This window comes from Poecilia reticulata, linkage group LG23, assembly GCF_000633615.1.
Source record: "Poecilia reticulata strain Guanapo linkage group LG23, Guppy_female_1.0+MT, whole genome shotgun sequence".
NCBI lineage: Eukaryota > Metazoa > Chordata > Actinopteri > Cyprinodontiformes > Poeciliidae > Poecilia > Poecilia reticulata.
Genome location: NC_024353.1, coordinates 14,926,248 through 14,941,600, shown reverse-complemented (window position 1 = coordinate 14,941,600; position 15,353 = coordinate 14,926,248). Strand labels below are relative to the sequence as shown.

General features: G+C 38.9%; 1 protein-coding gene across 5 annotated transcripts in view; it reads right to left on the bottom strand.

Annotated features, from left to right (window-relative positions):
- LOC103459599 (NXPE family member 3-like) overlaps positions 1-15,353 on the bottom strand; it is a 24,614-nt gene continuing 9,261 nt past the window's right edge. The window contains exons 1-8 of one of the 5 annotated variants that reach the window (XM_008401304.1): positions 14,526-14,607; positions 13,145-13,303; positions 11,684-11,704; positions 10,025-10,477; positions 9,250-9,545; positions 6,898-6,968; positions 3,149-3,346; positions 1-3,067 (exon numbers count right to left, since the gene is read on the bottom strand). In XM_008401304.1, coding sequence (XP_008399526.1) covers positions 2,481-3,067; positions 3,149-3,346; positions 6,898-6,968; positions 9,250-9,545; positions 10,025-10,477; positions 11,684-11,704; positions 13,145-13,246 — 1,728 coding nt within the window. In that variant the 5' untranslated portion in view covers positions 13,247-13,303; positions 14,526-14,607 and the 3' untranslated portion in view covers positions 1-2,480. Of the gene's footprint in view, positions 3,068-3,148; positions 3,347-6,897; positions 6,969-9,249; positions 9,546-10,024; positions 10,478-11,683; positions 11,705-13,144; positions 13,304-13,531; positions 13,866-14,490; positions 14,608-15,353 lie in introns of those variants that run through there. The other 4 variants (XM_008401298.1, XM_008401303.1, XM_008401299.1 and 1 more) reach the window with 4 other exon arrangements.

The following is a 15,353-nucleotide window of genomic DNA, read 5'->3' as shown; positions in this document are numbered from 1 at the left end:
TCATAGATACCATACCAGCATTTATTGTTGGCTACGCTTCATTAAACATTCATAATTCATTAAAGGGAGGGAGTATGGATACTGCAAGCCGTTGCTCTTTACCTACAGTAGGTACAATCAGCTGCTCATTTTCAAACGAAACCTGCAATAGTTTCTGGTTGTGTGCATTTTGAAACACTCAGTAAACTTTTCAGCCCAACATTGCTGAACAAACAGCAGCATCCAAACGGAGGGCATTAATACCAGCACACCTCCTCACTGGATTTGAGTTTACATTCTGGTCCGTGGTCGCTGCGAGTCGTCCTTCCAGATCACCTGATTCAAGTGACTGCATGACCTTCTCTGCATTACATCAAGCGCTGCAATCATTGCTGGATTCCTCCAGCTTTAGTTCATAATCTTCACTCCGAAGGTATAAACCACAAAGTTATAGCTTCTAACAAAATATCTAATAAAAATCTGATTCTTTATTCGCAATTTTTATGCTCAAAGTGAAAAACGTTAAAGAAGAAGTGCAATCCAAAAACCGTCAAGTCTCTTCAATCTGTCCTAATTGCATATTTCATCCACGCATCTTCTGCTCGGTGGATGATGAATCTCCTTCGAAACAATCCTCAGTAAGCCAGAGAGTTTCATCTCTGTGACATTCAAAGTACAGGAAAATATCCAAACGCCAAGCAGCAAGAACCCAGACAGGGATCTGAACCCAGAACTGTTAAGATGGAGGATTTAGGGCTGGAAGAAAATGCAAAGTAGAAAACAGAGTTTCAGTTCAGTTTATAAATAAATATGGGGGTAAAACCTACAACAAGAGAAGACTTGCAGGAGAACAGCATGTCTGAACAATGAGGGGAAGATTAGCAGATGGGGAAGCAAAAGGAAAACTGAGTGTAAGAGTAAAGACAGAGAACAGAACGGAGAGGAAATCTAACAAAATACACAAATAAATAGTGAATCTACAAAACAAATCCAATATTTAACCAAGAAATAACTGAAATTACATAAGGACTAAACAATGGAAGATATAAATACTCAATCCAACAGAAAAAAAAATCCAACACTCAAACAAGAAATAACTTAACTTACAGAAAGAACAAAGTGAAAATAAAGTAAATAATCAAAATAAGAAATCAAAACCGAAAACACTTGAACAACTTGGTGCACAGCAACAGAGCTACCAGCTATCACAACATGTAGAACATTAATATAAATCAAGAGATCAAATTGCTCAGTTTAGAACAGAAAACCATTTTTAGAATAAATAAATGATGGTTTATGGAGTATAAACTTTCACTTTAAAAATAAACTAAACCTTAAATAAACTCGAGTGAAAGCTAGGATTTTTTTGGAGCTTTTACGTCTGAATACCTTGATAACCATCAAAAGACAGCAATAGAATGGATCCTTGTATAATGCTTACATAGGCAGATGTAAGGTTGTACAAAACTAATTCATAGCTGTTTAACTTTATAAAAAATTTTTGTTTTTTTTAATAAAGTTTAGTTTGTTTTATCCCAACTCTCTTATTCTCTCAGTTTTGCTGCTCACACAGTTTCATACAGAAAAGGTCAAATCAGTGGCGCCGATCATCTCTTAAGAACTGGTCATATTGAAGGAGCTTTGAACAAGAACAAAAAGGTAAAAGATCACAGATGGCAACTGTCTGTTTAAAGATAAGGTCATCATTGTGATTTACAGTGCGTCATAAACACACGTCCAACCTCATACCTGCAGACCTGGATGGGTCTTTGTTTCTTTATGCCTCATTAATTACTTGTCATCAAATGCCAAACTAGTGTGTGCGTCCAAACCAGATATGCAGAACATTTCGCAACACTCGCACGCTGAGGTTACATGTGGAAAATTTCCCACAGGATTCTTCAGGTTTATTTCCTCTGATGTTTACGAGCGAGCAGTAAAACACAAGGGCGACAGAGCACAACATGAACTTCTTTCTGCTAAGTGGTGAACTTAGAATCCATTTAAGAGAAACGGATCTGAAATTTCTATAAAAGGAGGCCGAAAGGAATTGTGGTCAAAACACAACAAAGCACAGCTATGGTTAACAACGACTAAGTGTTGTTCTTAACGAGAACAGAGACATGTAGACAACAGCTACCCCTTAGCATGTAGCTCACAAAGGGGCGTGTACATCCACAAGCAACAGCAAGTATCACCAGTGTAAGCCAACAAATTGGCACATTAGTATTTATCCTTTGAAATGTAACTAAGTACAGACATATTCTGGTCAATCCCAACTGTGTGGAGAAATCTCCAAAGCTACTCTCAACTCAGTAGTGGATTCCTCAACTCCTTCTTAACAGTCTATTTTGATCATTTGTTTGCAAAATTGACTTAATATACTTCTATTTGTTGATAATTGACTTAATCATCCGAATCATTGGGTTTCACTTCTTTTGTACAAGACATCAAGGTGTGAGTAGAGTAGCTGCCTTTTTATTTCAGTCCCATTTGCCACTTCATTGTTTTCCTGACTGCTTTGTTGCACCTTTAGATTTTCCACCGAGGGGACAGGTGTGTGACAAAACAACATCGATCATGTTCTTTATGATGGGAGGCTGTGGGTGGAGGCTGTGAGGCAGGTGGTGGGCCAAGCACATCTCCCAGGCGTCCAGCAGCTGGACGTTCACCCCTTTGAATATTTCCTTGAGGACCTTATAACACTGCAGGGCRTACCAGTCACTGGTGGTCCATATCTCATTGAGAACGGACCCTTTGGGATTAGAAGTCCTGATGATGACCAGTGTGTCTGGAGCTCTGGTCAACAGCTCCACCACTGCCCTCTTTATGTTTAGCAGACGTCTGATGTAGACCTCAATAGGGAAAGAGGTGAAGTGTGCCCAGACGCTAATCACTATGACGATGTTGGGGCCTCCGGCCACAGTTCTCAACTCAGTRGCAATGTGACGTGTCTCAACAGCCATCATGSGAGKGWAAASRATGGGRGTMCCATGGCATCGGTACGTCAGTAAGATGTTGTTWTTGTAATCCAAGGCCATGTAAGGTCCTGCMKYYYCAGGACYTTTCAGGTCAAACGTCTTGAGATCTGAAATTATAAGAGAGAGCAGATCAGACTGCAGCGTGAAGCAGTTTCAGCCRTTGCCAGACATTTCTGACATGTGTCTACCTGGGGTTGTTTGAATTAAAAATTCAAAAAATTGTCTGACAGTGGAGTCTCCATAGAGGTGGACCACTTTCCCTTTCAGACACTGGGTTCTCGCTGTGGCGTTGTTAAACTGACGGACTGTGGTGCCGTCTAATGCTTGCCACGCTCCCTGGTAGTAATAACCAGCAGGTTTAGTCTTCACTATTTCATTGGCTCCATCTGGAAGGTAAACAGGGAGGTTAAAACTTTCTTYTGTCACTGATTGTAGCTATWCACCTYTAACCTTTGCAAATRTTTACTTTCACCAGTAACTTCTACTACAGAGGTTTCTGCTGCTGCACCAGGTGATATGGGGCAGGGCACAGATTCAGATTGACCTTCTACTAGCATAATAGCTTCATGCTAAGATTCAAGAGATCGCTTCACCCTGGATAAATMAATAATGCCGTTTAAAAAGGACATTATTTGTTGGACAGTTGTGAAGTACTCTTCAAGCAAAACTACTAGGTAATCACACACGGGAAAGGTAGTGCATGAAAAGTTTTGAAAATATTTCTGGTGTCAGAAGAGTTCCAGAGAAAGAATTGGAAAGATGTAAAAAGTGCTTGCCAGACTGTCTGAAAGTTAATTTCTGCTGCCTCACCTGTCGTTTGTTGGTAGAGGTCTGGTGGTTAATAAATAACCTTGTTGCCTTGACACTTTGTTAATTTCTTCTGGTTGGACGGACTGGCAAAGAGTTGTTCTATATCTGCCGTTGGGTGAGAGCGGCTAGAGTTTCAATCTGCCATGGTTGGACCATACGTATCTGCTTTTGAGGAATCTGGTTGTCTTAGTTCTAAAGCAAAACTTTTCCTCTAGGATTTCACTGGAATAACTCCTTTTATCAGGAAATGTAATGGTACACCTGCAATGCGACTGTTTGAGGAGCCTCTGGTTGGAAGTAGTTTGGTGTCATTTCAACTCCAACTTCTGTCAGTGTGTGATCCAGTTGGAGGGAAGCTGGCTGTGTAAAACTATGTAATTTGTATTTATTCTGTATTTTTGTTGCAAAATTTGCCATAAACAAGAAAATATGAGATACTTTGAGAGACTATGCAAGATACTCTACATAGAAAGCAAGCAGCACTTATTATGGTTGAATTTGAATTTTATAATCTAACAAAAAATAAGGAATTTGTCAGGAATTTGTATTTATTCTGTATTTTTGTTGTGAAATTTCCTCTTGCATACAGCAAAATTAGCCATAAACAAGAAAATATAAGATACTTTGAGAGAGTATGCAAGATAGTCTACCGTATTTTTCTGACTATAAGCCGCTACTTTTTTTTCCCCACGCTTTGAACCATGCGGCTTATAAACTGGTGCGGCTTTTCTGTCGATTTTCCTTCAACCACCAGGGGGCTCTTCAACAGGAAGTGAATCATTTTAAGTCAAAATTCGAAATTAAAGAACAAAGTGCTAATTTTCATTTAGAACAGTGTTTCTCAACCTTTTTTGGGCCACAGCCCCCATATCCATTATCCAGGTCCTTCACCGCCCCCCATCAGAGAAAATGTAGGATAAGAACAAAAGCTGGTTCTTAATCAAATCCTAATGAGTCAGACTGAAAGTGTCATGGAGTCATCAGCCTCATGACATTAACATCGACATGAAAAAAATAATATTGAAGAAATATATATATCAAATCTAATCAAAAACATAAATAAGTGATACATTCCTTATTGTTATCGCTTGTAAAATATATTTCTTCTTAATACCCGATGTGGTCTCAACAAACCCATGGCACTTCAACAATATTATTTTACTGTACTTTTTACCAGAAAACAGTGTCTGTTTGTTCTTGCCATACAGACCTCTGCATTAATTATTGCTCGAAATGTCTTGCCATACCAGTTTATTTCTCTGTATTTACTTTAGTTTTTTAGTTTATTCATTTCCATTTAGTTTTCTTTGATTAGTTTTATCCTCTCTTGGTTCATTGCTATGTCCTCTTTAGTTTCTTTCCTGTGGCTAGTTTTTTTATCGTTTGTATTGACGCTCACCACCAGTAATCTTCACTCATCATGCCATTCACCTGCTGCGCTGCTTAATCATTATGTTTCACCTGATTTGCCCTCATATTGATTTTTCACTGTTCACCGCCGGATTCCCTGATCATGACTCACATCTAGTTTGTTCGTTGCTCGGTTCTATGTCCCGGTACTGCTGTTTCAGAGTTTTGCGCAAGGTGCGCGGTTTTTAAATTTCTTTTATTTTATTTTTTATAAACCAACTATGGTGCGGAGTGGTCGAGGAGCATATTGATGAAGAAAAGCAAACTGACGTAAACCTTTTAAAACAACAGAAAAATCCCAGTCTAAACTTGCCATCCCAAACTGGCATTGTTGTGCATTTAAGGTGTAAAGTTTACCTTGGAGCAAACGCCCCCCAAAGGCATCCCAGCGCCCCCCTTTTGAAATAATTTCCGCCCAGCGACCCCTGCCGTCCACCCCTGCTCTAGGTTCTGTTATTCTTACTAAGACATTCTTAGATGTCTGAGTCTATGTTTATCATTCTTTAGTGATTATAGTTAGATTATTTTCATTTATCCTTCTAGTCATGCTTATTTCATCCCCCTAGGTTCTGTTATTCTTACATGTCTGAGTCCATGTTTACCTTTCTTTAGTGGTTCCAGTTAAGTTACTAAGTCCTTCTAGCTTGCCCCCATAATGTTCCTAGTTTTTCCTATCTGGTTACTTTAGGTTGAGTTCTGATGCATCTCCATCCATACCCATCTTCCTTTAGTAATCCTAGTTAGGTTATCCTTCTAGTTCCCCCTGTAGTGTTTCTAGTTTTCTTATTTTTCCACTTTTTGTCTGATTTATGTCCATCTCTCCTTAGTGAATCTAGTTAGGTTATTTCTTTGTTCTTTGTAACTAGAAGGACTGACGTCCTTCTAGTTACTCTAGCTCTATGTTCCGTAGTTGTTGTTAGATCAGCTTTGTTTCTGTTTGGGATTGTTCATGTTTTCCCTCAGGTCTTTTTCTCTTCTAGTTTATCAGGTTTTCTTTAGTCTTAGTGTTTCTTTAGTATTATTCCCACTACTTCTCCTTAGCCTTCCTTCTCCCCACCCCTCAGCTTGCGCCTGTGCCAACCACTCACACCTGCTATCAGTTATCTCATTTAGCGTCGCCCATTGTTCCATTTGCTACCTCCCAGTATTTAAGCTCCTCTATTTCAGTCACAACTTGCCAGTCTGTCTCATCACTTTGCTCGTCACTCTTCTTGTCACTACCTTTGTTACCCTCGTGTCTCCAGTTTGCCTTGCCTTAGATTTCCTTGTACCCCTGGATTTTAGATTGTTAGCTGATTTTTGTCATTAAAATATCCATAATATGTAACGTCTACAGCTGCGATTGCGTCCACTCCTACACACATCATGGCAGAATTTTTAATTTGTGGGCTGTGCAAGATGTAATATGTTCTGTCACTCAGGAGTCCGGTTTTTAAGTTTTGTGTTTATATCCTCTAAGTGTCTCTCTTTCTTCTATTAGTYCAGCAAATTTACTACAGACTCGGTTTTRTTTTTTGGGAGGTTTTTTTATTTATCATTWTATCTTTTTAAGGTTTTCATAAGCACTTTGAACTGCCTTGTTGCTGAAATGTGCTATACAAACAGAATGAAATTAGTCATCAAACCTTCACAAATGGAAACAAAAGAAAAAAGGATGTTTTGATAAAGACAGCTGATCAATCTTGTATGATGGAAGTAACTAGACATTGACTTTTACCTTTAAGTTTGGGTAAAATGTTGATGCTGGAAGGTCCTGATGATGGAATGGAGACTTTCATGTTGACACCACTGCAGCAAAGATGAACCAATGATAGAATGTCATGAGATATGGAGTCTTTTACACATTCTGTGTTGTAATCCTAGTRCCTGCCTTTTCTTTTGTCCCTTTGCTGATACAACTATCTRCATGTTTCTTATTCCAACTGGGTCTCCCATTTCAAATTATAYTCAGCAACAGAATKCAGGTGAAGAGGAATTTACAAAACCTCAGAGTGACGGTCCAGAAACCAACATGCCTCTCTTTTGATGTATTCTGTTGGTRCTAAAGACGATCTATATCATCACCATGTCTCGCTACGGAGGTGYAGAGAGATGGTGCCTGCTTTCTTTTTCTGTTTTTGGCACTAAAAGGTCCAGATTTTTCAAACATCAGTTRATGCCTGAGGTCTTTCAGAGCCAAAGTTGTTCTCTTTTTAACAAGGAATGTTTTGCAGTATTCTACTACTACATAGTACAGAAGATGTACAAGATTAAACTGAAAACTTAAACTTATCTGATGAGACATTCTCCTTTAAGATTTTCTGAAAAGAGAGCTATTCACGGTGTTGGTTAAATTCAGAACCAGGTCCAGGGGATCCCACCAACAGAACTACGTTTGACTGGGATCATTTTATACAAGATAAAATGCATATAAAAAAAAAGATGTGCACCAAAAAGTTCCACTTTGTCTTGTTAGACTTCTGTCAAAAAGATTTGAGCCCAAACTTTGAGTAGACCACACTAAACCTGTGATTATATAGAATTATTTTTGAGCCACTTAGGGATGGGGTTGCCTTTCATTACTGCATTAACCACAGGGCCGACCCAAGGCATAAGTAAACTAAGCAGCCACTTAGGACCCCAGGGCCACTAAGGGGCCCCCTCAGTGAAGCTGACTTTTTTTTTTCAGTAATAATTTCTGTCATTATAATATCAAAAATAGACAATTTCACTATGAAGTGATTTATTTTTACAATAATATATTTGATAATATATGTAGAAATCATTATTTTATTGATAAAAAGAAAAAAAAAAAATTGCTCTTGGGGACCCCTGGTGGCCGCGGTAGGTACGGCACGCTTCGCCGGTAACATGAGCTGCAATGAGCAGAGCGTCCAAACGTCCAAAGCTGCGGTCAGAAGTTAACAATGTCTCAAAAAAGTACTTATCCTTCAGCGAGGGAGAGAAGAAAGAGAGAAAGAATAGAAAAAAAGCCAAGATAAAGGCCTTGGTAAAGTAATGTAACAGATTTGTAAAGCTGCCAATAGAAAATTAGCTCGATAGCGACCTGGAATGATCCAGTTCAACAGCCAAACATTTATGCTAGGGCCTCTGTGTTTGTGTGAAACTGAGTTTTAACTTGAAATGAGTTGATTCTCTTGCTTGGCTCTGTATATTTCTGAGGTATTTTTGGCTTCAAAATGATGTGTTTGATGACGATAATTAAAACTTCTCAATGTTTGACATTGTCTACCAAAATGTTTTTATGTCAGGCTACATATCTGCTACATCGATGAGCTAGTCTATGCCGTAGTTGGGGATATGTTGTTTGCTGCTGAGCATAATCATTTTGTGGCTAAAAACATTATTTTTACATCAACTTCTAAGTTGAAAAAAGACTCGCCTGATATAAATTACATTTTTAGCTATTGGAGTAATGCTTAAAAGAAATGTATTTAATCAAAGAATGTCATGAATATGTGTGTAGGGCTGCGCCGATTGCAGTTTTCTGGCCGATCCCTGGTTACTGATCTTTAAAAAGCCTGACCTGTCGATTTTGATTTTGGCCAATACCAATTATTTTTGTCTGAAATGTCGCTAAATATAGCAAGAAGGCCACTGAGTTGGCAACAGTGGGAGGAATATTGTTAACTGTAAACGTGCAGACCTGACCTGGTGGGCCGGTCTGTCAGTCAAACCTCTCACTGCAGAGCAGAAGAGAACAGAGACTGATATTTAAACCTTTGCTGACAAAGATAAGATTAGGCGATAAGATGGACTTCACGTGTAAGTATCGGCCAATCATAATCCCCCAAAATTAAGGAAAACGGTGCCCAGAAATCAACTGGTCGATAAATCAGTTGGCCAATAAATGTATCCTATTATACATGTATATAAGGTGAACAGCACGGCCAGAGATGCAATAAGTTGATCTAATGATCGGACTTCTGACTGCAGCCAGTCCACATTGTTAGCAGAACTAGACGGCCCCAAAACCAAATTCCACTTGGGGCCCCATGGAGGCCAGGTTCAAGAGGTTTCTGCAGAGCAGGGCCAGAATGGTTGAGTACAAACATACAGTTGCACTCACCGCTGAAAGAGCTGATTTTCATTGGATTCTGGTTTGAAACTGAATCCTCCTTTGACGTGGGTGATCCTTTTGTCGCAGGTCAGTTTGTTTGGCTTGTAGCAGAACCAGGGCTCACCAGTGTGGAGGTCGGTGTAGTTACACAGCTTCTCTTTGGGACCCTTGAGGCACACGTTGCATGTAACCGTCTCTGAGATGGAGCCTGAGCGAAAGACGCTTCGAAAATGTGCTCTGTCTGGATACTCTTGGGTCACTTTGGCCAAGACTGTGATTCCCTCACTGGGGTGAACCAAGGACACCTTTTAGGAACAAAGACGGAACAAAAAACAGAGACATTAAACCAAACATTATTATAAATTACATTATTGTATGTTCAGTGATTTGCCTCCTTATGGATTCTCCTGTTTCTCATGATAATCTGAACGTTATCAGTTAATCTCATAATTTCTATTTAGAAGTGTGATGTTTCACTACAGATACAAATTCCCCATTTAAGAACCGTTATTCATTTACCAGAGTTGCAAAAACCATAAACTGAAACTACATTTAAGGGAGAACATACTTTTTCACAGCAAAGTCATAATTAGACACTAAAAAACAAAACATGTACTCGATGTTTATGATTGGAAAGCCTGCTTCAAACTTTCACATTTAAGTTCTATTTCTTTATTCAAAGCTTTTTACTGTTTCCTAATGAAAAGTAAAACCAAGGTGACAAAGGAGGTCTTAGCTGAAACACTTTACTGCAACACTTGTCATTAAAACTTCTGAGTCTCACCTCAACTTGTGCGTCTCCTTCCCAGAGTAAAGAGAACACAGCGGTGTAGGAACCGTTGCGATGATCAAACACTTTCCCCGCCACGCCTGCAAACACAGCACGGTTCTGCAGCCGAGCGTACAGCAAGTCTCCCCCAGACTTCCTGGGGCGACCGCCGAAGTCAGAGACTTTTATCAGAACCTCCAGCTGATCCCCAACGTGCCAACTTCCCCCTCCTCTCCGTGGGAGAATGGTGAAGGTGCTGTGAGCGGGATCACTGGTGTCATTCAGGGAAAAGCCAGGTGGTACAGACGGTGTTTCAGGCCAGGCGATGGACTCCTTCAACAAGTTGACCTCTGTGGCGTTTTCAGGTGATGCAGAGTGGAAGGAGCAGGAGCTGGCCGGCTCAGTGGGACGTAACGGAGTGATGGTGGTGGGTACCGGCGCCATGTTCATAGATATTCTGTTAGTTAACTGAGGTAAAGAGGCAAATTTTGTCTTAAACAAGAAGAAAGTTTAGAGTTTGTACACATGAAGTGCCCTACAATCAGTTTTACTTTGAAAATACTGATTACTTTAGAAAGTTGTGATCTCCATGTGACAATGAAACATGCGTAACTTTTTGTGTGACATTTCCTGTCCTGTTGTTGTTAAGACAATTCTGTTCAGTTCCTCTAAATGCTTTTAACAAAAATATTACAATCCTCTGTCTTAAAGTCAAGAATGAAGTACCTTTGTTTSTTTGTTTTGTTTTTTCTACATTTTAGAATTTCCACTTCAGTTCTGAATACATTTAAAAAAATATTCTGATCAACTCTCAGATGAAATTATAAATATAGACCCTCCTGATTGTCTGTAACCTCACTGAAACTCTATCTCAAGCTAAAAAATGCTAACGTGAAAAAGCTCAGAAATTCCAACTAGGACAACTAAACTTTAACCGTGTCTAAGACAATGCAGCTTTGCTTCATAATTTGATTCAGTAACTGTTTGGATTCAAAACACAAAGAAAAACTAAACATAAAATAAATGCTATAAATGCTATGTTGAGTAAATGTATTTGTAAATTAGTATTTCACATCAATACAAAACCGCAAAGGTAGAACTCGTCTTGGTTAAAGAGTAGTTTGAATAATCAATAGTTTTATTAACCAATATAATTTTTATTTTCCCGTTTCACCCCGCTGACTTTTGTCCCTGTTCCCGTATTATTTTTTTTTTGTTCTGCTCTGGCTCCCTGTGTGCTGTTGATTTCTGAATGTCTTTTTTTTTTTTTTATTAAATATTTATCTAATTTACTCTACACAACCAACGACATGACAGTTGCGTTGTCACAGTTTACATCGTTGAGAAATTGTAGGTGGAACAGATTTAAATAACTTCTTGCATAAAATAAAAAAGAAAGAAAGAAAAAAAATCAAGCTGAAGTTTAAAGTTGATTTTAAGCTAAGATTTAAAACAAATACCAAACTTTTTGAATCAGGAATAAGGCTTTGAAAAAAATTTTTTTTTAAATGATAAATTTAGTTTACCTGGTTTGGAAAGTGCACAAAATGTTTATTTGGTCACTGTTTGATCATTATTCCTGTTCTGTCTATCTTTACAGGCGTTTCCTTTTGAGCTTAAGATAAGACAGACATATTGATTAAAGAAAGCAAAATGGATGGAGTATGTACACACCTTTCTGAAAATCCTGAATTTCTGTGAAATCAAAAGACAACGCATAAGTTCAAATATATCCTACAACAGATTAGTTGCACAAAACAATGTACACACCCTTAATCTAATACTCAGTCTTAGAAGTGGAGGTGTGTCAGAACAAGAAAAGAAATGGTCAGTCTTGATAGACCGGTGGAAGGGTAAACCAGAACATTTGCTGCCACCGTGACAAAAAGGATTTCAAGATGTCGGACCAGTGGCACAAACAAGATGGCAGCAAGAGGGTGTTAAAATGAGAGTTAAGATTTTCACCAAATTATCAAGAGAAATTGGTTAGAGATGGTTAGAAAAACAAGGATGAGATGATTCGGACGTGTGCAGAGGACAGAGAGTTTAGAGTGACCAAATGTCTTCTTTTCCTTTGACATGATGTTCACTTTTTCCGTTCTGTCCAGAGCTTCTGGGGGGACAGACGGGTTCTCTTTAATTGATGAAAATGTCTGAGTTAACTTCCTTCTTCAGGGGATGAATTGGTTTACTTAAACTGACATGGGATACCAAAGCCTCTCCCGGAACCACAGCTTGGTTAGTTCTCATCTGATGATATTTACAAAGGGTAAGTGGAGCGCTACTCATTGACAGATGGGCAACAAATAAATTTCCCTCATTTGGGCGGCTGCCGCAAAGTGGGTGGCGGAGCAAACAGTGACGTGGACATAGTGATTATGTGTTTCTGAGGGAGATAAAGGTATTGCGAAAGTTACATGGACACAAAGACTTTAAAATGGCAGAGTGAGAGTTCATCTATTAAATTCACTGAGGTGTACAATGACGAAAACTAATGTCTGGAATGTAAAAAAAATGGAAACTGTGTCTTTTTGAGACTATTGTGGGTTTATTTTTATTGAATATATTTTCAGATTTTTGTATAATTTTTGTTAAAGCTGGATTTTCTAAGCTACAGAAGAGTGATCATGAGGGATGCATTGATTGATACCAATCCTGTTATTATGGCATTGCTTACAAATATCTTAAATATTGTATATATTTCCAAACACTTTTAACAGCATCCACTCTGCCTACATTGCTTCTCTGGTTCAGTTAGACACACCAAAATCCTGTGATGCATTATCATAAATGTCACATAACTGAATAAATACCACATGGACAATCTGCTAGCCCTCCAATCTGCTACTGAAACACATAAACACCAACAACATGAAAATAAATGTTGGCTGTTAATATCGACATAGTTTCAGACCGTTAAAAAAATGACTAATATTGGCCAATAATGTTACATTTTTCCTTAAAGTATTTCAGAATCTGCACAAATGTTTCTCTTTTTATCTAAATCAAAACATGGTCACCCTAAGACAGAGGTTCAGAGCAAAAGCAGGAAAAAGTCAATGAACAAAGTTCTAGAACTTTAGGAATGCTGCTTATGAAATTAGAACAAATGAACAAAATATGTCAAATGCTCACCCCGCCGGATATAAAGCTGTTCTGATCGTTGAAGTCCATGTAGTACAGCACGAACGATACCACAAATAAAACCATGAAGAGAAGGATGAAGCTGGACTTCATGAGGAAACGGTTTCTGGAAGCCCGGCCTTCGTTTAGCAGGGGGGTCTTGATTCCACTCTGCATTAAAAGACAAAAACATAAAAACAAAAAACATGCACATGTACATTTCCAGTCTATTGGTGTGAAGAATGCATGTATTGATGGAATTAGATAAAACGGATAATAAAGAAACAAAGGTAATTTAAAACAAGTGCATCATAAACATTCCTTTTGTCTCTATCCAGGGGGCTGCCACTATGATACATTTTATAAGTTACACAACAATTTATTTTCCATCCTATTTACCCAAAGCTCTACTTTGGAGGTTTTGATACGCAGCTCTACATGACGGTGTCACCAGGTGAYTCTGAACCCATCCAAGCCCTGAAGAAACACTTAGAACAGATGAACGTGTGGATGTGCCATAACTTTCTCCAGCTGAACAGAAACAAAACTGAAGTTATTGTCTTTGGAGCTAAAGAGGAACAATGTAGAGTCAACAAATGATCTAGAGTTACCACTGGAAACTAGTGATCAGTCCTGAAWATTGGGTACAGTGAAACAGATGACTCTGAACCTTCAKAGTCACATAAAGACAGTTACAAAGTCARCCTTCYATCACCTGAWCAACATTTCCAGGATTAAARGACTAATGTCTRGGCAASATCTAGAGATACTCATCTTCMTYKCATCMATTAGTGGATCAGTGTCCTCAAAGGCATGCCTAATAAAAYGTATCTGATCCAGAACGCTGCTGCTWGCATCCTCACTAAAACCAAGAAGATAGAGCACATAACACCGGTTCAAAAGTCCTTCCACTGGCTCCCTGTAGCTCAGAGAACAGACTTTAAAATACTTTTGTTAGTTTATAAATCACTGAACGGTTTAGCACCACAATACATTAAAGTTCTGTTGTTGTTGTTGTATCAACCTTCCAGACCTCTCAGGTCTTCTGGTTCTGCTCTGAGTCCCCAGAACCAGAACTAAACATGGAGAATCAGCATTCAGCTACTATGCTCCACAAATCTGGAACAAACTTCCAGAAAACAGGGTTTCTGTGCGGTAGTAAAAGGTAATAAAAAGTAGTAAATTAAATTAGCTCAAATTAAGACTAGTAAAAGGTAACAAATAGAATTTAACTTGGTAGTAAATTTTTCAAAAGGCGTGAAAATTTTCATGACCCCTTCGATATATTTAGAATTTTACATTGATGCTGACTTTTTGTTTTAAGTTCGTTTAACTATAAAATCTGTATTAAAAATTACATCTACTCCCAGCATAGACATAAATATGTAGATGCCTCATGGAGCGCTGAGTCGAACGTTGCGGCACCGCCATCTTCTATGTGGCATCAGAGCGATCGGGGCTCCTTAAGTCCTGTGTTGTGTGGACTTGTTTCAACCGTTTTATGAAACACACTGGATTCATTGGCATTACCTTTCACAGATAAGGATGAAATCTAAGAATTGCTTGACTTTGCAGCCAGAAATTCGCTTATAAACAACTCAGGAAAACGTTAGCTGCTACGCTAACAATCAGCGGTTCCTTCGGGCCAATTTAGCAACATAGGAAATATTTCTCGGTTGTTTATAAGCGAATTTCTGGCTGCAAAGCCAAGTAATTCTGATCTTTAATCCTTACCTGTGAAAGGTAATGCCACTGAATCCAGTTTGTTTCGTAAAACGGTTGAAACAAGTCCACACTGCACAGAAATTAAGGAGCTTCTATCGCTCTGCTGCCACATAGAGCCACATAGACGATGGCAGTGGCGTTAACGTACGACTCTCAAGACCTGAGCTGACGTTCACAGACTCGATTGGTTCCGCTGTCCTATCTGCTGTGCGCATGCGTGGTGTTGGAAGCGCCTAACGTGTTGAGAAAAGTGAGTCATTTTGCGCCTCACCACAAGAAAATATAAGTTTTCACGACTTTGGCTCGATAATTAGGTGACAGAGAAGCGCTTTGTATAGTATGCAGTTTAAAAATATAAATATGATCAGATACCGTTCCCCTTGTTTTACAGTGGGGGAACCCTATCTGATGGCCATATTTCGCCCATCAGATACCGTTCCCCCACTGTAAAACAAGGGGAACAGTATCTGATGGGTGATTTTAACATAGGGGGAAC